Raw genomic sequence first — 22,828 nt, forward strand, 5'->3', positions numbered from 1 at the left:
AAATACTTACGTTGAAGACAAATCTTTAGAGTATTTTCAATAGTTTATGGCAACACTGACTGAATAAAATGAAGTAATTATGTGCTTTTTATTAAAACCTTATTTACATATCAAGCTTGCATTCTTGTCATTTATTTAACAAATATTGATTCAGAACATATATGTGCCTCAAAACTCAACTATATGCCAAAGCACAAAAAAACAAGACAAAGTTTCTGGACTCAAAGAATTTCTAGATTAATAAAAGAGCCAAAAAGAAATACCTAAAATACAATATGATAAATTCTACAGTAGACTGAAAAATAAAAAGGGTTATTTTGAGAGCACACATCAGAGTAACTAACTGCTTGGTTTTGATAGAGAAGGCTCAATTTAAGCCAGTACCACTTAATGTATGGTGTCAGTCTGTGAACTGCTTAATATAAATTAATTTAATATAAGGAGCTTGCAGCCACTGTAAAATTCCTCTCATCAGTAAAGCTTTACTAAGAAAAAAAGTCACTAACTAAACAGTAGCTTACTACCATAGTGCAAGTTCCTTTCTTATCATGGACTGTAACAGTTTGTGGACTGGCTACTTTGAATGGCACTTAAGTTAAGCTAAGGGAAAAGCTAAGTTAAGTGAAAGATGAGAAGACTGTTAGACAAATTGGATTAGGAAGATCTCTTTAGGTAAAGGAAATAGCATTTACAAATGGACACAGTCAGAAAAAAGACCACATGGGAAAATGCAAGTAGTTATTTATGGGCCAGAGCAAAATATGCCTGTAAAGGGCTGGAGATAAAGTTGGAGAAAAAGACAAGTGAAATTATAAAAGGCTTTCTAAGTTTATGCTAAGGAGTATGGGTTTTATCCTGTAAGCAAAATAGTGTCTTTTGAACAATTTTAGGATGGGCAGTAATACAATAAGATTTCAAAATATACACAGAATGAATTAGAAGGATAAGAAACTAAATACAATAGTCCAAGAAAGAATTCAAGTGAGGATTTGAATTCAAATACTGGCAGAAGGTACAGAGAATAAGTAACAGATAGGCAAGATACTTCAAAGACAGAACTGAAAGAGGATAGGTCCAAAAGGATATATGGAAAGAAGGAAAAGTTAAAAAACGACTGAATTCCTGACTTGAGTGAGTGACTGAGTGGGAGTTCAACATAGAAATGAGGAGTAGCAGGTTTGAGAGAAATATTAGTAAGTTTGTTAAATTCTAAATTAAAGAGCTTGTGTAAAGATGAATACTTCCTCTACATTTTTTGTTCATGGTACTCTTAAATATTACTTTTTAAGGAATCTAGACGAAGAGAAAAACACATGATAAGAAGAAAAGTATTCTGATCATACTCACCAGTTATCTCACAGTAGTTATCTTCTGGATTCTTATTCCTAAAAATTAATAAGTAATTAAAAAATCTATACTCCAGACAATTACCAAGAATCCCAACAGCTGAAAGAGGAGGGAAGGTGAAATGTTTTCATAGGATGACTGGCAGAAAACTTCAAAGACATCTTTTAAAAAAGACTCTTCTAACAAGTGGGCTTCCCAGGTAGATCAGTGGTAAAGAATACGCCTGCCAATGCAGGAGATGCCCCTGGAGATGTGGGTTTGATCCCTGGGTCAGGAAGATCCCCTGAAGAAGGAAATAGCAACCCACTTCATTATTCTTGCCTCAAAACTCTAATGGACACAGAAGCCTGGCACGCTATAGTCCACAGGGACGCAAAGAATTGGACATGACTTAGCAACTGAGCACAGCTAATCTGGCAAAAAAATTACAAGGCAATTAAAGAACTTACCATTAATTTTTTTCAGAAATTTAAATATCAAGAACACCATAAAAATATGCTTAACATATGCGCTTGCTTTTTCTTTCCTTTTTTTTTCTTAATTTTTTTGGCTGTGCCTCGTGGCTTGCAGGATCTTAGCTCCTCAACCAAGGATTGAACTCATGCCCCCTGCAGTGGAAGCATGGAGTCCTAACCACTGAACATCAGGGAATTCCCTTTTTTGGGAAAAGAATGACCTTTAAAGCAGCTCATTTTCTAGGAAAAAAAGATAAGTAAAATGAAACAACCCAAATGTCCATCAATGGGGAGCTGACTAAACACTGGTGCTGACATACAGCATATTATAAAAGACTGAGGTAGATCTATATGTAACAACATGGAAAGTGCTACAAGACATTAAGTGATCCCATTTTTGTCTTTTTTTTTTTTTTAAAAGCTAAAGATTAACATGTAGTTAGATATATATATATATATAGTTTCTGCAAGGACATCCAAAATTATCAATAGTGTTTATCTGTGAGAAGCCTGAGCAATATGGCCTAGAGATTTTTCTGTATAAGTATATACAGAGAATCTTTTCCTTCCAGCTCAACTCTAGTCAATTACATGGAAAAACTGGTATTTATTTAACCAACCTCTTAGTGATAGACCTTTAGAATCTTTCATATCTTACATGAAATCTCTGTGCCAAAGAGCATGTGAAGTTAAAATTTGGAATAACACTGCCAATTGTCTTCTACAGTATATGCTCAGATGCTTAGTCATGTCTGACTCTTTGTGACTCCATGGACTGTAATCCAACAGGGATTCTACAGGTGAGAATACTGAAGTGGGGTAGCATTTCATTCTCCAGAGGATCTTCCCGACCCAGGGATCAAACTCAAGTCTTTTGTGTCTCCTGCACTGGCAAGCAGATTCTTTACCAGTAGTGCCACCTGGGAAGCCCTCTATAATATTTACCTACTAGCAATGAGTGACTTTTTACCTAGATTCTTAATTGATTAGGTAAACATTATATCTCAATATAGCCTAAGTTATAGTTCTCTAATGAGGAAGATAAACATCTTTCCATCTGTTCAAGTTCTATGGCTATTTAATTTTTGAAATAATATTATAATAAGAAAAACATTTAATGAAAAAAATCTGAAGACCTGGTATTTATTGTTTTCCACTAGCGGATGTATTTTAAGGATTTACATATGAAAGTAGAATGTTTCATCCCTCATAAGAGGATAAGCTATACTGAACACCCACAGCAGTATATTAAATTATTATGTTAATAACATGTTTTGAGAATTAATCCTAACTATTACACAAAAGGGAATTAAAATAAAAAACAAAAAGAATATTAACTTTAAAAACACTTTTAAATAATAGGAATAAACAACATTTAAAGTATAATTTGCATCACATTTTTCTTACTTACTGTATAAATAGGATATTTTCTCCTGCTTCTGTTTCTATAAATATAGAAAAGGTTATTAAAGTTTTTCAAAAATACAGTAATAAAGTATTAGAAAAATTACATAAGGACATTAACAACAATAAAAAAATACTAATGCCGCACCTTACATTCGGCCCCTCACAGCTCAAGTTACACTTTTTAAGCAATAAGATAGATATTAAGTTATACCAGTTATCTGGTTACATAACCACAGCATAATCATATAGAAAACAGACTTAGTAGGGGTTGCAGAACAAATTTACCTGAAATTTCTGACTTTTTCACTATTTTCATATGAGACTCTGCCTGGAATATTCTAGAAAAGAAAATAAAGATTACTGAAAATCTGCAAGTTTTGTTTTTTTTTGACTGAACTGCATGGCTTGTGGGATCTCAGTTCGCCCACCAGGGGTTGAACTCAGGCCACAGCAGTGACAGCCTGGAATCCTAATCCCTAGGCAACCAGGGAACTCCCCCAAATCTTCAAATTCTAATTAGAACACTATGATGTTAATTTACAATATGTTTTGAGATAAGTAAGATAAATCTTTCTGATTGATTTATAAAACTTCACAGAACATCAGCAGTAAAACCAGGTAAGAATACCACATAACAAAATCTATAGGCCAATCTCATATATGAATATTAGTGCAGAAAACCCAAAATATTAGCAAACTAACTCTAGCAAAGTTATTTTTATGATTAAACTGGATTTATCCCAGGAATGCAGAGATAATGCAACATCCAAAAATTTATAAAGATTAAACTACTAAAAACTCTTATTTCAATAATTGCTCTAAAAGCGTTTACAATTCCCATTCTTGTTTAAAAACAAAACCCTCAATATTGTGAATCAACTATATTCCAATAAAAATCAAAAAACAAAACCAAAAATCTGCAACAATAAAGTTAGATATACCCAATAATACATAGAGAATAGGCATACTAATTTTAACAAATGTAAACAGGTTGAACTACCCTATTAAAAATGGCTATTGACTAAATTTTTAAAAATTTTAAACTCAGTCTACAACCTGCAAGTTACAAATTAAAATATTCCACAGCTAAAAAATTATCTATGAACAACAGAAAAGTGAAGATAACTATGAAGTAATTCAACACATTAAGTTTCATAGCAAAAAAGTATTAGAACTAAACAGGTTGCTATTATACACTAAAAGGAAAGTTATCAATAAAAACTTACAATGAATAACCCAATTTACATGTAAAAAGTCAGAGGAAAAAAAATGAAAGAAATATAAACAAGAAAATGCAGAAACATATTTAGACACCTCAAGACCCAAATTTTTATTTTTTACTGAAGTACAGTTGATTTCCAATGCTGTGTCAGTGTCAGGCGCACAGCAACGTGAATCAAGTATATATATACACCTATATACATACCTACTTCTTTCTTTTAAGATTCTTTTCCCATATAGGCCATTATAGAGTATTGAGTAGAGTTCCTTGTGCTATACAGCACATTATTATTAGTTATCTATTTTATATATAAGATCCAAATCTTGGAATACCACATATTAAGTAGGTAAAGAGTAAGTTGTAAATGTATAAAACATATTTACTAAATAAAGCATATTTAGCAAACATATGGAGACACTTAACTGAAATTGCAAAACAGTTCTTTCCTCCATTTTCCTGTAAATTTATCTTAATTATATTATCCCTTGCTCTCTCATTTTTTTCAACCTATATAGTATCTATGATATAGGGAAAGCTTTCAAAGGTACAATATGTTACAAAAATTATTTATGAACCAAGAAAGACACATGGTTTAATAACAAAATTTAAAAAGTTCAATCACACAAAAACTTTAAAATATTTTCTTTAATATTGTCTAGGTAGATAAGGAAATGAAAAATAAAACATTTCAAAATGAGAAGAAAAAAGCACAAATGAACAAAGTATAGAAAAAATAGTACTGACAAATAAAAACCAAATTAAAATAACTAAGATAATAAAATCAATCAAGTCAGCTAAAATTAAGTGTTAAAATATAATCTTTATAGTGCCTGAGGAAAAATAGGTACATTACTAATGTTACTAAAACCAGTAACAAAAATGTAATGACTATGTAATTGCTGCTTCTTTTAAACCTGGGAATTCTAATTTGAGGAATATAATCCCAAGGAAGTAACTCAAAAGAAAAAAGGTTAATTTACACAAAAATATCTAACACAGTACAAATGCTTAACAGAAAACTTAAAATAGTTATTTTTACATTAATATTCAGTTCTAGTGGTAAAGAACCCCCCTGCCAATTCAGGAGACATTAAAAGATGAGGGTTCAATCTCTGAGTCAGAAAGAACCTCTGGAGAAGGGCATGGCAACCCACTCCAGTATTCTTGCCTGGAGAATCCCATGGACAGGGGAGCCTGGTGACCTACAGTCCATAGGGTTGCAAAAAGCTGGACACGACTGAAGTGACTTAGCACGCAGCTAAGTGAAATTACCCGTGTCAGATCTCTCCTCAGAGAACTAAGTAAGATCTTGCAAGCCAACAAAACAACAACAACAAGAGCAGCAACAACATGTGAAGGAAAAGTCAGTCTGAAACAAAGTGGAGAAAATGAGTTATTAAATCAAACCTAGGCTGCAGTTATTCAGGGAGTATACAAATAGACTCTTTTAAGACATGCAATAATAGGTGTGTATGTATCTACTGTGGAGGTAGATTCATTAGGTTTCATAGCCTGGTGCCTTTAAACATTCTGAATCATAACTAATAGTTCAGATTCATAACTAATAGTTCAGATTCCATGATCAGCAAGCCATATTTACAGTATAATTTACTTTCTTAGGTAGAATGCCTTTGAGGAATGTATTGATGTACTCATATAACACTTCTGGTTCATTTGATTTGTTTCTCACGATATATTTAGTAGTGAAATGAAGAAATGGTTAGTCACTCACTCGTGTCCGACTCTTTGCAGTCCCATGGACTGTATCCTGCCAGGCTTCTCTATTCACGGAATTCTCTGCAAGAATACTGGAGTGGGTAGCCATTCCCTTCTCCAGGGGATATTCCTGACCAGGGATTGAACCCAGGTCTCCTGTAATGGAGGCAGATTCTATACCATCTGATCTATCAGGGAAGCCCATATTTAGTAGTAGCATTCTTATTTATAAACAAATCTCTAGTGAATCTGTTTAATACAAGCCCATTTCTAAAAGATCCACCCAGTTTTGGTACAGGGGAAAAAAAAATCGGAGTCTGCAAAACCAAGTGCAGGATCTAGGAAGATAGTGGCAACTTCACCAAGGAATATACCACCAAGGGAAACCTACTGGCAGGCAATAGCTAGCCTTCCCCGGTAATATCAAATCTTATAATGTCTCTCCCATGCCCCACCCTTGGAATTCAATACATATAAAATATTGACAACACATGTTTATCCAGAAAGGCATTAATTGACTTACAGATAAAAGATGAACAGAAAAGAGCAATAAAACAATTAAAATTACTATCAGTCAACAACAACAAATTTATATTTCAGAAGGCACCTACTGTTTGGAACTACTCAGTTAACAGAAAGATGTCACACAGTGTCTGCTAAGAGGGAACTCCCCACTTCACCCCTTACCAATATCTACTTCCTCTAAGGAAAAGAAGAAAACATTTTCCCAACAGCCCCACAACTGGCATCCTAGTGCATCCTAGTGCAAAATCTGGGCCTGGGCATCCTAGTGCAAAATCATGTTTTATGTGCAACTGCAGAACGGAATTTCTTTAATCTGTCTGATCCTAAAGGTTTGTTAAGGTAAAGAATTCGGAGGAGACAGAGGAACAAATGAAGAATGGGAAACAATGCAGATTAAAGCCCAGGACTTTCCTAGATTTCTGGACATGAAACAATCAAGTCTCATCCAAAACTGTTTAAATACAAGGTTAAATTGATCTAGGAGCTCATCTCACTATAGGCCAAGTTAAAGCAGTCTAAGTTATACAGAAAATAAAACAGACAGTTTTATACAGAGTGAAGTAAGCCAGAAAGATAAAGAACATTACAGCATACTAACACATATATATGGAATTTAGAAAGATGGTAACGACAACCCTATATGCAAAACAGAAAAAGAGACACAGAAGTACAGAACAGACTTTTGAACTCTGTGGGAGAAGATGAGGGTGGGATGTTGCGAAAGAACAGCATGTATATTATCTATGGTGAAACAGGTCACCAGCCCAGGTGGGATGCATGAGACAAGTGCTCGGGCCTGGTGCACTGGGAAGACCCAGAGGAGTCGGGTGGAGAGGGGGGTGGGAGGGGGGATCGGGATGGGGAATACGTGTAAATCTATTGCTGGCTCGTGTCAATGTATGACAAAACCCACTGAAAAAATAAATAAATTAATTAATTAAAAAAAAAAAACACTAGCTAATCTAAAAAAAAAAAATAGACAGTTTATCTTTATGATAGCTAAAAAGAGAGCCTATTTATAGAAAAATAGCTACCCTGGAATACCACTACATCCCCTCCTCCTCCACAGAAATGTCTTAAAAATAACTGGCTCAGGAATACCCAACATATTCAATGATGAAGAAAAAGCATACAATCCATAAAGACACCAAAGATTAAAAGAAAGCAAAGCATAATATACTTTATAAATGTAAAAAAAAAAAAAAACCTCAGAAAAATGTCCCAAAGATGATGAAAACTGTATGCACAGTTTGCTATGGATTTAAAAAGCATAACAAAGCAATCATCTCTCTGAAAGGCAGAAATGCAAGAACTCAAGGAAAAGATAAGAAGACAGAAAATGACACACAAAGAGATGAAATTAATGAAAGAAGCAGAAGAAAAAATACAATCATCAGCAGAAAGAAGGTGAAACTGGAAGAGACACAGAGTGAGTAACTACTTTGGAAAATATGATAAAGGACAGAAATATTTAACTAAACAAAGTAAAAGAAAATAAAAGGAATTAAGAGAGACTATAACACAGAAGAAAAGCAAAGATTATAAACATTATTTATATTTATAAATTATTGAGTCCCTAGTGAAAAGGCAAAAAGATAATGACACTGAAAGATGAACTCCCCAGGTTGACAGGTTCCCAATATGGTACTGGAGAAGAATGGAGAAATAACTCCAGAAAGAAAGAAGAGATGGAGCCAAAGCGAAAACAATGCCCAGTTGTGGATATGAATGGTGATGGAAGTAAAGTCCGATGCTGTAAAGAACAATATTGCATAGGAACCTGGAATGTTAGGCCCATGAATCAAGGTAAATTGGAAGTGGTCAAACAGGAGATGGCAAGAGTGAACATTGACATTTTAGGAATCAGTGAACTAAAATTCACCGGAAGGTGAATTTAATTCAGGCGAGTTTAATTCAGATGACCATTATATCTACTACTGTGGGCAGGAATCCCCTAGAAGAAATGGAATAGTTCTCATAGTCAACAAGAGAGTCCAAAATGCGGTACTTGGGTGCAATATCAAAAATGATAGAATCATCTCTGTTTGAAGGCAAACCATTCAATATCACAGTAATCCAAGCCTATGCCCCAACCACTAATGCTGAAGAAGCTGAATAGTTCTACGACGACCTACAAGACCTTCTAGAACTAACACCAAAAAAAGATGTCCTTTTCATCATAGGGGACTGGAATGCAAAAGTAGGAAGTCAAGAGATACCTGGTGTAATAAGAAAGTTTGGGCTTGGAGTACAAAATGAAGCAGGGCAAAGGCTAACAGAGTTTTGCCAAGAGAACACACTGGTCATAGCAAACACCCTCTTCCAACAACACAAGAGAAGACTCTACACATGGACATCACCAGACGGTCAATACCAAAATCAGATCGCTTATACTCTTTGTGGCAGAAGATGAAGACGCTCTATACAGTCAGCAAAAACAAGACCAGGAGATAACTATGGCTCAGATCATGAACTCCTTCTTGCAAAATTCAGACTTAAATTGAAGAAAGTAGGGAAAACCACTAGGCTATTCAGGTATGACCTAAATCAAATTCTTTATGATTATAGAGTGGAAGTGACAAACAGATTCAAGGAATTAGATTTGATACAGTACCTGAGGAACTATGGACGCAAGTTCGTGACACTGTACAGGAGGCGGTGATCAAGGCCATCCCCAAGAAAAAAAATGCAAAAAGGCAAAATGGTTGTCTGAGGAGATCTTACAAACAGCTGAGAAAAGAAGAGAAGCGAAAGGCAAAGGAGAAAAGGAAAGATATACCCATCCGAATGCAGAGTTCCAAAGAATAGCAAAGAGAGATAAGAAAGCCTTCCTCAGTGATCAATGCAAAGAAATAGAGGAAAACAATAGAAAGGGAAAGACTAAAGATCTCTTCAAGAAAATCAGAGATACTAATGTACTAAGAGATACATTTCATACAAAGATGGGCTCAATAAAGGACAGAAATGGTATGGACCTAACAGAAGCAGAAGATATTAAGAAGAGGTAGCAAGAATACACAGAAGAACTGTACAAAAAAGATCTTCGTGACCCAGAAAACCACGATGGTGTGATCACTCACCTAGAGCCAGATATCCTGGAATGTGAAGTCAAGTGGGCTTTAGGAAGCATCACTACGAACAAAGCTAGTAGAGGTGATGGAATTCCAGCTGAGCTATTTCAAGTCCTACAAGATGATGCTGTGAAAGTGCTGCACTCAATGTGCCAGCTAACTTGGAAAACTCAGCAGTGGCCACAGGACTGGAAAAGGTCTGTTTTCATTCTAATCCCCAAAGAACGGCAATGCCAAAGAATGTTCAAACTACTGCACAACTGCACTCATCTCACAAGCTAGCAAAGTAATGCTCAAAATTCTCCAAGTGAGGCTTCATCAGTATGTGAAAGAGAACTTCGAGATGTTCAAGCTGGATTTTAAAAAGGCAGAAAAACCAGAGATCAAATTGCCAACATCTGTTGAATCACAGAAAAAGCAAGAGAGTTCCAGGAAAACATCTACTTCTACTTTATTGACTACACCAAAGCCTTTGACTGTGTGGACCACAACAAACTGTGGGAAATTCTTAAAGAGATGGAAATACCAAACCACCTTACCTGCCTCCTGAGCAATCTGTATGCAGGTCAAGAAGCAACAGTTAGAACTGGTAATGGAATAACAGACTGGTTCCAAATTGGGAAAGGAGTATGTCAAGGCTGTATATTGTCACCTTACTTATTTAACTTATATATAGAGTATATCATGAGAAGTGCAGGCTGGATGAAGCACAAGCTGGAATCAAAATTGCTGGGAGAAACATCAATAACCTCAGATATACAGATGACACCACCCTTATGGCAGAAAGTAAAGAAGAACTAAAGAGCCTCTTGATGAAAGTGAAAGAGGAGAGTGAAAAAGTTGGCTGAAAATTCAACATTCAGAAAACGAAGATCATGGCATCTGGTCCCACCACTTCATGGCAAATAGATAGGGAAACAGTGGAAACAGTGACAGACTTTATTTTGGGGGGCTCCAAAATCACTGATGGTGACTGGAGCCATGAAATTAAAGGACACTTGCTCCTTGGAAGAAAAGCTATGACCAACCTAGATAGTATATTAAAAAGCAGAGATATTACGTTGCCAACAAAGGTCTGTCTGGTCAAAGCTATGGTTTTTCCAGTAGTCATGTATGGATGTGAGAAATGGACTACAAAGAAAGCCGAGTGCCAAAGAATTGATGCTTTTGAACTGTGGTGTTGGAGAAGATTCTTGAGAGCCCCTTGGACTCTCAAGGAGATCCAACCAGTTCATCCTAAAGGAAATCAATACATTCGAATCAGTTCTAATGAGATGGATGAAACTGGAGCCCATTATACAGAGTGAAGTAAGCCAGAAAGATAAACACCAATACCGTATACTAATGCATACATATGGAATTTAAAAAGATGGTAATGATAACCCTATATGCAGGACAGAAAAAGAGACACAGATGTATAGAACAGACTTTTGGACTCTGTGGGAGAAGGTGAGGGTGGGATGATCTGAGAGAATAGCATTGAAAATGTATATTATCAAGTGTGAAACAGATTGCCAGCCCAGGTTGGATGCATGAGACAAGTGCTCGGGGCTGGTGCACTGAGAAGACCCAAAGGAATGGGATGGGAAGGGAGGTGGGAGGGAGGATCAGGATGGGGAACACATGTAAATCCATGGCTGATTCATGTCAATGTATGGCAAAAACCACTACAAGATTGTAAAGTAATTAGCCTCCAACTAATAAAAATAAATGAAAAAATAAAAAATAAATAAATAAATAAAGGAAATCAGTCCTCAATATTCACTGAAATGACTGATGCTGAAACTTAAGCTTCACCACTTTGGCCACCTAATGTGAAGAACTGACTCATTTGAAAAGACCCTGATGCTGAGAAAGATTGAAAGCAAAAGGAGAAGGGGACAACAGAGGATGAGATGGTTGTATGGCATCACCAACTGGATGGACATGAGTTTGAGCAAGCTTCAGGAGTTGGTGATGGACAGGGAGGCATGGCGTGCTGCAGTCCATGGGGTCACAAAGGGTCGTACACAACTGAGCGACTGAAGTGAACTGAATGAAATTTACATAATGGAATAGGAAAAATATTAAAAGGTTGATTCAAGATTCAAGACCCAAAGCAGTCAAAATGAAGATGCATTGTAGTAAAGTCAATAAACGTCAAAGATAAGAAAAGACTCTCCTCTGACTTGTTCATAGAAACATTCAATGCTAAAGAACAGAACCACATTAACAAGTTCTTTAAAGAGAAAGTGAATTGAAGATTTTATATTCAGCTAAATTGTCAAGTATAATGACTGTAACTAACAGTTTGAGTACCTAAGAACTCAGAGAATATTGTTCCAATGAGCCCTCAAACATTAAGGGAAAAAGCTTCAACCAACCAAGAGATAATTAGGGCAACTATAGTGACAGAACTGACATGAACAATTAAATATATATAATAGAACTGATACGCAAATCTGACAGATTCCCTAATGTCAAATACCCAGAGAGAGAGAGAGAGATACGAGAGAGGGAAGAGGAAAAAGAGACAGGATAAACGTTTCAAAAAAAAAATTAAGAAAGGAATGAGGATGGGGGAAAAATGAGAGGAAGAAGTAGGCTAACTACCTCATCCTTTATAAATGCCAAAGGATATCATATAAAACAATGAAGTTTTAACTGAAGTTTAAGCATACTAAATAAATAGTACAAGGAAGGGAGGGAACAGACTAACTTTACAATTGCTCATACATGGTCAGACAATATAAAAAGGTGTACCACAAATATGAGAGCAAAAATCTAGCAGAGACAGAATCTTAACAGCAGTCTAGGTAGAATTTGAATCAAAAAGCAATAAACAAAGCAAAGATGATTAGTTTGTAATGCCAGAAAGTACAATCTTAAATGAAGATTAACAATGATAATATGCACCAATGAACATAGAATAAACATTTACAGAGAAAAACTACTGGATAAAGAGAGTTAGAGTGGGATGCACTATCAATTAGAGACTAATTTACCTGTCATAATTCATGGAAATTAGAGTGACTGAAACTATATAAGATTAAAGAAGACCCAAATAATAAAAGGTAGAGAATGGATAGAATTGATATGCCAAATTCTACACCCTAATATTCAAAATATTATCTTCTTTTCCAAGTACTTATGGATCATTCACAAAAGTTGATCATATATAAGATCACACAGACAATGTCAATAAAAATCAAAATAATACAGATTAGCATTTTCTCACTACAATATAACTGAAAATGACCACAAAATGCCTTTACTAGATATGAATTTTAAAACTCTCAAATAACTCTTCAGTGAGGAAATACAAACATATTGATGAGCATCAAGAAAATAATCATAAAAATACTACATGCAAGAATTACATTAAATTAATAACTTAGGGAGAAGTGGCATCTTTATGACATTACACCTTTTTGTTTAGGGACCCGTCTGCATTTGTTCAGTCCTTCTTCTTTTGTTTCCTGGCCACACCAGGGAATGCCCTGTACAGTTCTTCACTTAGTGTCCTTCAGTGATGTTTCATTCTTTATATGCTATTATTATTAAATTTACAGCAACAAAATGTAATATAAAGAAAAAAAGACATTTATCTTCTGATTATTATTATGTAGGAAATATATTAAAATTTTTATAACTCCATTTTTTTTCTTTATTTTTGTTGTTTAGCACCTCAAAAAAAAATGTTAAATAACAGCAATGAAACGTAGTTGTTTTCCTTCTGGACTTTAAGAGGGGATGCTTTCAGTGTTTCTTTTAAGCATAACAGACTTTTAAATAACAATTTTCTAACATCTATCTAATTGACACACCTATTATCCAAATCAGTTAGTACAAACATATTTGGTGTTAACACACAAAAAAGTATTACCTGTAACATTTATTTTTTTCAACTTACTTTATAGTATCTGCAAAGCTGACTCGACGAGAGTTTTTCTTATTTCTCAAAGCATTGGATTCCTAAGGGGAGAGAATGTATGGTAAGTTCTTAAGGAAACCACTAAGAAGTATGTCTCCAAGAGTATGATAAGACAGACAGCAGGTCTTATTTTAAATTAATGTGATATTATTAATTTTGATAATTTGATCCTTCAAAAAATTCCAATACAGAAGCACTTAACATGAATATGATTTTTAATGTGAATGATAATAAGCTCACTGACACAAACAAAATATATTTAAGGAAGGTGATTACTGTCCTTAACCTTTTCTCTCTCCTTTAAATAAATGATAATTTTGCTCTCCAGTAGAAGAAAGACTGGAAACAAAACAAGTGGTATATTGCCTATCATGGTAACCTTACTATACTATTTTTAAGATTAAAAGAATTTTTTAAATTGTGGTAATATACAATTAACATAAAATCACTTTAAAATTTTTTAATTTTATTATGGTAAGAACACTTGATGCAATCTACTCTCTTAACAGATTTTTAAGTGTATAATACAATGTTGTTAACTATAGACATAGTGTTATACAGTAAATTTCTAGAATTCATTCATCATGTATAACTTTATACCCATTGATTGGCAACTCTCCATTTCCCTCTCCTTCCAGTCCCTGACAACCACTCCTCTCCTCTCTGATTCTATGAATGTGACTATTTTGGACATTGCATATAAGTGGAATCATGGAGTTTTTGTCCTTCTGTGAGTATTTTACTTAACATACTCAAGCCTCTTTTAACTGTTTTTAAGAGTATGCTTCAGTACTGTTACATACATACATCTATATGGTTGTGTAACCAATCCCCAGAAATCTTTTCATCTTGCAAAACTGAAACTATACTCAACAAACAACTCCCTCATATGCTCCAACCTCCCCACAACCACAATTTTACTTCCTGTTTCTATGAATCTGACTACTCCAGGTAATTCATAAAAGTATTTGTCTTTTGTGGCTTTTTTTCCCCTTTCTTTCAACATCATGTTCTCAGAGTTCATCCACATTGTAGTATGTATCAGAATTACCTTCTTAAGGCTGAATAATATTCCATTAATACCACCTTTTGTTTATCTATTCATCTGTCAATGGATTCTGGGTTTGCTTCCACCTTTTGGCTACTGTGAATAACACTGCTATGAACAGTGGTGTACATCTCTTCAAGACTCTGTTTTTAATTCTTTGGGGTATATACCCAGAAGTGGAACTGCTGGATCATATGGTAAATCTATTTTAGTTTTTGGAGGAATCATTATTTTCTATAGCAGCTGCACCATTTTACATTCCCACCAATAGTACATAAGGGTTCCAATTACTCTACATCCTAGCCAACTGTTGTTATTTTTTGTTTGTTTTTTTTTTTTTTAATTTTTTGTTTTTTTGATAGTAGCCATCCTAACAGATATGAATTGATATCTTACTGTGGTTTTGACTTGCATTTCCCTAATGATTAGTGATGCTGAATATATTTTCATTATAGTGTTTTTATTTTCCTTCATCTTCCTTAACAAGGATGAACATTTTTACTCATATAGATACCAAACACAAAACCAAATGAAATTCATACAGAATTTTACTTTCCTAATTCTGGATTTCCTAATGCTCTGGATACCTGAGCATAAATCTTTTTACAAAGAATCAAGAATGTTCATCCTCTCTGTTAAGATCCTGGCAGACACCACAGGTGGCCTTGAACTTAATAATAACAACAATACGGGCATAATAAATACTAATGTATTTCTTACCTTTTAAAAAACCCTCAAATTTGTGTGGTATATTAGAGCACTAAAGAGATTACAGCTCCAATCTGAAGTCTGCCACTAACTGTGTGGGGTTAGACAAAACATTTAACCTCTCTGGACCTCCTATTTCTTATTTATAAAATTAAGGAATAAGATTCAAGATTACTATTGAGGTCCTGTTGGTTTTAAAGCTCTATGAATCTATGGATCTGTTATTTACTCATTCAAACATTCATTAAACTGAAAAAAAAAACAACAACAACAACAACACACACCAAATCCCATGCTGAGTGACAGCAAAAGAAAGGTAAAGGAAACAATACAGTCCCTACTCTACTGGGGATTAACGGTAACACAGACATTAAAACAAAAATCTACACAAATACAAAATAAAAATGTAATAAGTGATATGAATAAAAACTACATTAAAAAATAATAATTTAGCCTGAGAGTTATGGAAGATTTCTGTGAGGAAGTACATTTAAGTTGAGATCTAAAGGATTAGTTAGTAGTCAGATGAAGAATTGAACAGGAGGAAAGCATTTGATTCAGATCATGTGCAAAGGCTTGATATATTTGAGAAATAGAAAAATTTATTTATAGAGGCTAAAGTAGGATAAGCGCTCAGAATTAAATGGTCTCCAAAGCTATCCACATTTCATCATTCAACAAAATACACTGAAAGTGAATTATATGCCACATATAATACACTAAAAAAACACACAACAAAGTTAATCTCAAGAGAGTTCTTAATTTATAACAGACATTAGTAAACAACTGCAACAGAATATGTTAAGGGATGATTTTCTGAGAGAAGTGACACCAAAACTGAGTCTTAGAGATCAAACGGGAATCATGGGGTAAAGAGGACTACAAATATATGATAAACCAAGTATGATAAAACATTAATTGTAGAATCTAGGTAATGACTATATTAACATTCACTACAAAATTCTTTCTACTTTTCAGTGTGTTTGGAAAAATTTTTAATAAAATACTGGCAGGTAAATGAAGGATGAGGGACTAGCCATCTTAACAGAGGTAATATCACATATAAATACCTGCAGCCTTGACAGTTCATGTCTGTTTGGGGATTGGTAAGCAATTCTGAAGGGTGAGATACATGTATGAGAGTGGCAAGAAGTCTGGAAAAGTAAATAGGGGTTAAAAATCAAGAGTGCCAGCTTGCTCAAATGTTATAACCTGAGGGCCATGGAATGCTTACTTGTACATATTCAACTGAGAATCATTTATGGTGCTCTCCCTTCAATAGCTAGCAAATTTTCTACTTATTGAAAGTATCACTGAAAATAATCATCTATGATGCGTTTTGTACCAGAAACTTACCTGAATAGTTTCATTACCATTTCCACCTCTGAGGTCCTGAAGAGGACTCCTTGGGGGTTTCAAAATCTAGAAGAGAAATATTCAAGAAAGTCTGCTATTATCTATTATTATTTCATGATATAACTTGAAATCACTTCAAGTTATATCATGAGCAGAAAGGAAGAGATGATAAACTTCCTATAGAAACCTCTAAAACACCACAAATTCATACTGCTTTGTACTTTGTGGCTGTTTTAAATATTTGGCTCCATTCCCTTCTCCTTGCCTACATTTCCCAGTTATTTTGCTTACTCTCATCCCATGTGGTCTGTGTAAAACTCTACTTCAGCTCGAGGGATCAACAGGTAACCCGGGGCCAAGATCAATCTGCACAAACATTCTTTCATCAATAGTGGCTGGTTTAGGAATGAGGACTTGACGCATATCAAAATAATAGAGCCAACATGATTCAACCCTGAGTATTCTGGGTTTATTTATTTATTTTTTTAATCCTGAGAAAACAGACACTATTTTTTATGTAGAACTTGAACCTGGAAGTTGGGAGAGCTAGCTGTACTGTGGTAATAATAGAGAGAGAGCTGTTCATTACCCAGAGGAAGAGATTAGAGTATAAAAATGAAAGGAAATCAAGTACTAATTGGGTCCAGTATTTTCACCATAAGTGTCCTTGCACAGACATCTGTCCTACAAACACTTCTGCTGTATAACTAATCGACCAGAAGGCAATTTTGCTATAAAAGATAAAAGAGGGACATTAAAAAGGACATAATGAAACATGAAAAATGAACAACAAAGTTAAAGACTTTATTGCAAAATACAGAATACTTGAATACATTTAAAATGTGTGTAAATTCATGGCAATACTGCATAAATAACTGATTTTATTTTGTGGGTTATACCTAAGCACTTGCCTTTTATCTTTTGCTCATAGTATATTTAATACATTTTTTTTTTTTTTTAATTTAATACATTTTTAAAAAAATTTATTGATTCATTCTTTTCATTTGGCATCGTAGTTTTTCACTAAAGTTTCTTCTACTAAGATAGGTTATCAGTTTTCAAACACTAGGATACATATTTGTAACTGTGCTTTGTATTGTGTTATAAAACCCTTCCACGATGATAAAACTGCTGCCAGTTAGTAATGCAGCAAGAGTGCCTGTGGCAGAGACTTATGGCGAAAGCACCACAGAACCACTGGTGCTATTGTTGGAACCCCTTGTCAGTTAACTTGTGCCTAATAACATCCCTATCTTTGGATTTTTTTCAATTTCATAACTCAAAAAGTTTTGTGCTTAAATAGATTTTAGCTGGATTATTTTGTGTTTTGCTGCAGCTCTGCACAGTAGTTTTTATATATTTTTTGAACAGCTTTATTAAAGAATAATTTACATAGAACACAATGTATTAAATTACCATGAAATCCATAAAATAGGAATTTTAGTATATCTACAGAATTGTGTAATCAGGTAAAATATTTGAGTCTTTATCCAGAGAGTAATAGAAGCCAGGAGGGTTGGGATGATAATGCCATTCAAAATTACTGTCGTATAGGGAGGCGGGAGGGGGGATCGGGATGGGGAACACATGTAAATCCATGGCTGATTCATGTCAATGTATGGCAAAAACCACTAAAAAAAAATAAATAAAATAAATAAAGTCACAGAAAAAAAACAACAACAAAACTACTGTCACATATAGTCATCAATCAATAAAAGGTAACAATAGCTCAAATAAGTGTTTCTTACTGAAGAATGTCGTCTTCCAACAGGTCTCTCCACATTGCCACTGAAAAAGGGAAAAAAATTTACACACACAGTGGTAAAAGATTGAATTCTAAAACCCATCATTACAATATCCCTTCCATGCTTATAAATCAGTTATCACTTTCACTTAATAAAATTTATATTACAAGACTTAAATTCAGTATTTAGGAAGTCAGCATTTTAAAATATATACGGTATATCATACAACTATTTCCTGAAAAACAATCAGTACAACATAGTTTACCATATAAATAAAAGTACGATTATAAGATAAATGGACTTTAAAAAAAAAAAAAAGAAAGGTAATTCTCTGGTGGTCCAGTGGTCAGGGCTCTGAGCTTCCACTGCAGGGGGCATGGGTTCAATCCCTGGTCAGGGAACTAAGAGTCTATAAGAAGCAGTATGGGCTAAAAAAAAAAAACCCAAAAGATAAATGGATCATAAATCAAAAGCCTCTAGCTCTGGTTTTACTGCTGTGTGATTTTTAGACCAGGTTTTGAATACTGAAAAAGCCAAACAGATAATTTAGCAGATGTTAAGAAAAGTAAGTGGTGTTGAGACTATAGAGAGTTCCTTCCTGCCTGGTTTGAGCATTACAGCTACTATGTACTCCACTAGGTTAGTTGTTGCCAAGCAAGAATATGAGCCCAGTGTCGTAACACTTGATTTTTCAGAAAAAAACTGAAAATCTAACTGTTGTATGAAATTTTGGCAACTAATTCAAAAATTAAAAAACAATGTTTAAACAATATTTTTCTTTGTCATATATACATATGCTTATAGGCTGTAAACAGCCGCTAGTTTGTGATGCCAACTTTAGACAAATCATTTCCTTGGGCCTCAATTTTCTCATCCCTAAACTGAAGAGATGGGAGGTAGTCTATAAATCCAACTCAATTTTGACTCTAGACTAGAGTTTATACAAAGATATGACAAGAAGTGCTGTGATTCTGTAACATTTACTTCTTTTCCCTGGAGCAGACTGGGAAAACATTTCAGAAGTTATCAATATGTCTTACCAATTGGAAAAATATCTTTCTCTGAAAAGGAGTTAATGTTTTTAGCTGCATTTCAAGAACTTACTTTTCCTCATTAGCCTCTGAAGACATCCCATCCATTTTTGAAGAAAAATTTTCCTGTAACAAATACACAATAAGAGAAAGGGTGAGAAAAAAGGAAGAGAAACTGTAATGAAGGAAGAGATTAAGAACAGAATTGTGATTTTAGGATTACTTTCTGTGAGAGGGCCAAAAAAAGAAGGAAAGAAGGAAAAATTTTCATTATAGGAATATGAAATGTGAAAAATTTTGAGGACTTTACCCTACTCTGTTATAATTACCACTCTTGGAAAATTCTCATATTCAAGATGAAATCAGTGACTAATACTGATTGGGATGATATGGACTTTAATGCTTCAAATAAAAATCTGTCCTAGTTTATAGGAGTTTATGGATTACATAATAATTCAATCTCAAAATGTAGTCAATCAGCCATCAAAATCAGCTTAATAAAATCTGCACAAAATGCATATTAATCTTATGAAAATTTAACTTTACTCAGCAAAAAAAAAAAAAACAAACATAAAAATCACACTGTAAACACTGTAATTGGGACTTCCCTAGTGGTGGGTGAATAAGATCTGCCTGCCAATGCAAGGGTCACGGGTTTAATCTCTGGTCCAGGAAAATTGCACATGCCGCTGAGCAGCTAAGCACATGTGCCACAAACACTGAAGCCCAGGCACTCTAGGGCTTGCAAGCTGCAACTACTGAAGCCTGTGAGCTTACAGCCTGTGCTCTGCAAAAGAAGCCATCGCAATGGGAAGCCCATGCACCATAATGAAGAAAAGCTCCCATTCACCTCGCAAAGCAACTAAAACCAGTGTAGCCAAAAAAATCAATCAATAAAATTATATAAAAAAATAAACTGTATTTGATTATGCTTAAAATCCCACTGAGTATCTATCTGTCTTGGAAAGAGTGTGAAAAAGATGCATAACCTGAAGTTTCTTTAATTGGCCTTAGCTCCTACCTATCCGTAACTATATTATCACTTTATGCATTTTAACTTTAGAACTGTACTCCTGGGTAAGAAAAAATTCCATTGCAGATTTCAAAAAACAGAGTATCTAGAGAATCTGATTCAACATTATTAGCATTTCTACCATGAATTCCAGAAAAACATCTACTTCTGCTTCACTGACTACACTAAAGCCTTTGACTGTATCAGTTCAGTTCAGTTGCTCAGTCGTGTCCGACTCTGCGACCCCATGAATCGCAGCACACCAGGCCTCCCTGTCCATCACCAACTCCCGGAGTTTACTCAAACTCATGTCCATTGAGTCAGTGATGCCATCCAGCCATCTCATCCTCTGTCGTCCCCTTCTCCTCCTGCCCCCAATCCCTTCCAGCATCAGGGTCTTTTCAAATGAGTCAACTCTTCGCATCTGGTGGCCAAAGTATTTGAGTTTCAGCTTCAGGATCAGTCCTTCCAATAAACACCCAGGACTGATCTCCTTTAGGATGGACTGGTTGGATCTCCTTGCAGTCCAAGGGACTGTCAAGAGTCTTCTCCAACACCACAGTTCAAAAGCATCAATTTTTCGGAGCTCAGCTTTCTTCACAGTCCAACTCTCACATCCATACATGACCACTGGAAAAACCATAGCCTTGACTAGACGGGCCTTTGTTGTCAAAGTAATGTCTCTGCTTTTTTAATATGCTATCTAGGTTGGTCATAACTTTCCTTCCAAGGAGTAGGCGTCTTTTAATTTCATGGCTGCAATCACCATCTGCAGTGATTCTGGAGCCCCCAAAAATAAAGTCTGCCACTGTTTCCACTGTTTCCCCATCTATTTCACATGAAGTGATGGGACCAGATGCCAGGATCTTAGTTTTCTGAATGTTGAGCTTCAAGCCAACTTTTTCACTCTCCTCTTTCACTTTCATCAAGACGCTTTTTAGTTCCTCTTCACTTTCTGCCATAAGGGTGGTGTCATCTGCATATCTGAGGTTATTGATATTTCTCCTGGCAATCTTGATTCCAGCTTGTGCTTCTTCCAGCCCAGCGTTTTTCATGATGTACTCTGCATATAAGTTAAATAAGCAGGGTGACAATATACAGCCTTGATGTACTCCTTTCCTGATTTGGAACCAGTCTGTTGTTCCATGTCCAGTTCTAACTGTTGCTTTCTGACCTGCATACAGATTTATCAGGAGGCAGGTCAGGTGGTCTGGTATTCCCATCTCTTTCAGAATTTTCCACAGTTTATTGTGATCCACACAGTCAAAGGCTTTGGCATAGTCAATAAAGCAGAAATAGGTGTTTTTCTGGAACTCTCTTGCTTTTTCGATGATCCATCACAACAAACTGTGGAAAATTCTGAAAGAGATGGGACTACCAACCCATCTTATCTGTCTCCTGAGAAACCTGTATGTGGGTCAAGAAGCAACAGAACCAAACATGGAACAACTGACTGGTTCAAAATTGAGAAAAGAATACAACAAGGCTATATATTATCACCCTGCTTATTTAACTTATATGCAGAGTAATTCATGAAAAACCCTAGGCTGGATGAATCACAAGCTGGAATCAATATTTTTGGGAGAAATACCAACAACCTCAGATATGTAGATGATATCACTCTAATGGCAGAAAGAGGAACTAAACAGCCTCTTGATGAAAGTGAAAGAGGAGAGTGAGAAGGCTGGCTTAAAACTCAACATTCAAAAAACAAAGATCATGGCATCCAGTTTCATCACTTCATGGTAAATAGAAGGGGAAAAAATAGAAACAGTGACAGATTTTATTTTCTTGGGTTCCAAAATCAATGCAGATGGTGACTGCAGCCACGAAATTAAAAGATGCTTGCTTCTTGGAAGAAAAGCCATGACAAACCTAGACTACATATTAAAAAGCAGAGACATCACTTTGCTGACAAAGGTTCATACAGTCAAAGCTATAATTTTGCCTGTAGTCATGAACAGATGTGAGAGGTGGACCATAAAGAAAGCTGAGTGCTGAAGAGCTGATGCTTCTGAATTGTGCTGCTGGAGAAGACTCTGGAGAGTCCCTTGGAAAGCAAGGAGATCAAATGAGTCAATCCTAAAGGAAATCAATCCTGAATATTCACTGGAAGGACTGACGCTGAAGCTGAAGTTTGGGATGCAAAGAGTTGACTCATTGGAAAATATCCTGAGGCTGGGAAAGACTGAAGGCAAAAGGAGAAGGAGGTGGATGGTTAGATAGCATCACCTATTCAACGGACATGAATCTGAGCAAACTCTGGGAGGTA

At 35.2% G+C, this 22,828-nt stretch overlaps 1 protein-coding gene across 1 annotated transcript in view; it reads right to left on the reverse strand.

Moving 5' to 3' along the window:
* KNL1 (kinetochore scaffold 1) overlaps nucleotides 1-22,828 on the reverse strand; it is a 67,600-nt gene that overhangs the window by 37,934 nt on the left and 6,838 nt on the right. Inside the window, 7 exon segments of the mRNA XM_043920332.1 lie at nucleotides 1,348-1,385; nucleotides 3,214-3,247; nucleotides 3,495-3,547; nucleotides 13,636-13,697; nucleotides 16,769-16,834; nucleotides 18,517-18,556; nucleotides 19,618-19,670. Of these exon segments, the coding sequence (XP_043776267.1) occupies nucleotides 1,348-1,385; nucleotides 3,214-3,247; nucleotides 3,495-3,547; nucleotides 13,636-13,697; nucleotides 16,769-16,834; nucleotides 18,517-18,556; nucleotides 19,618-19,652 (328 nt within the window). The 5' untranslated portion in view covers nucleotides 19,653-19,670.

The sequence above is a fragment of the Cervus elaphus genome, chromosome 12 (assembly GCF_910594005.1).
Source record: "Cervus elaphus chromosome 12, mCerEla1.1, whole genome shotgun sequence".
NCBI lineage: Eukaryota > Metazoa > Chordata > Mammalia > Artiodactyla > Cervidae > Cervus > Cervus elaphus.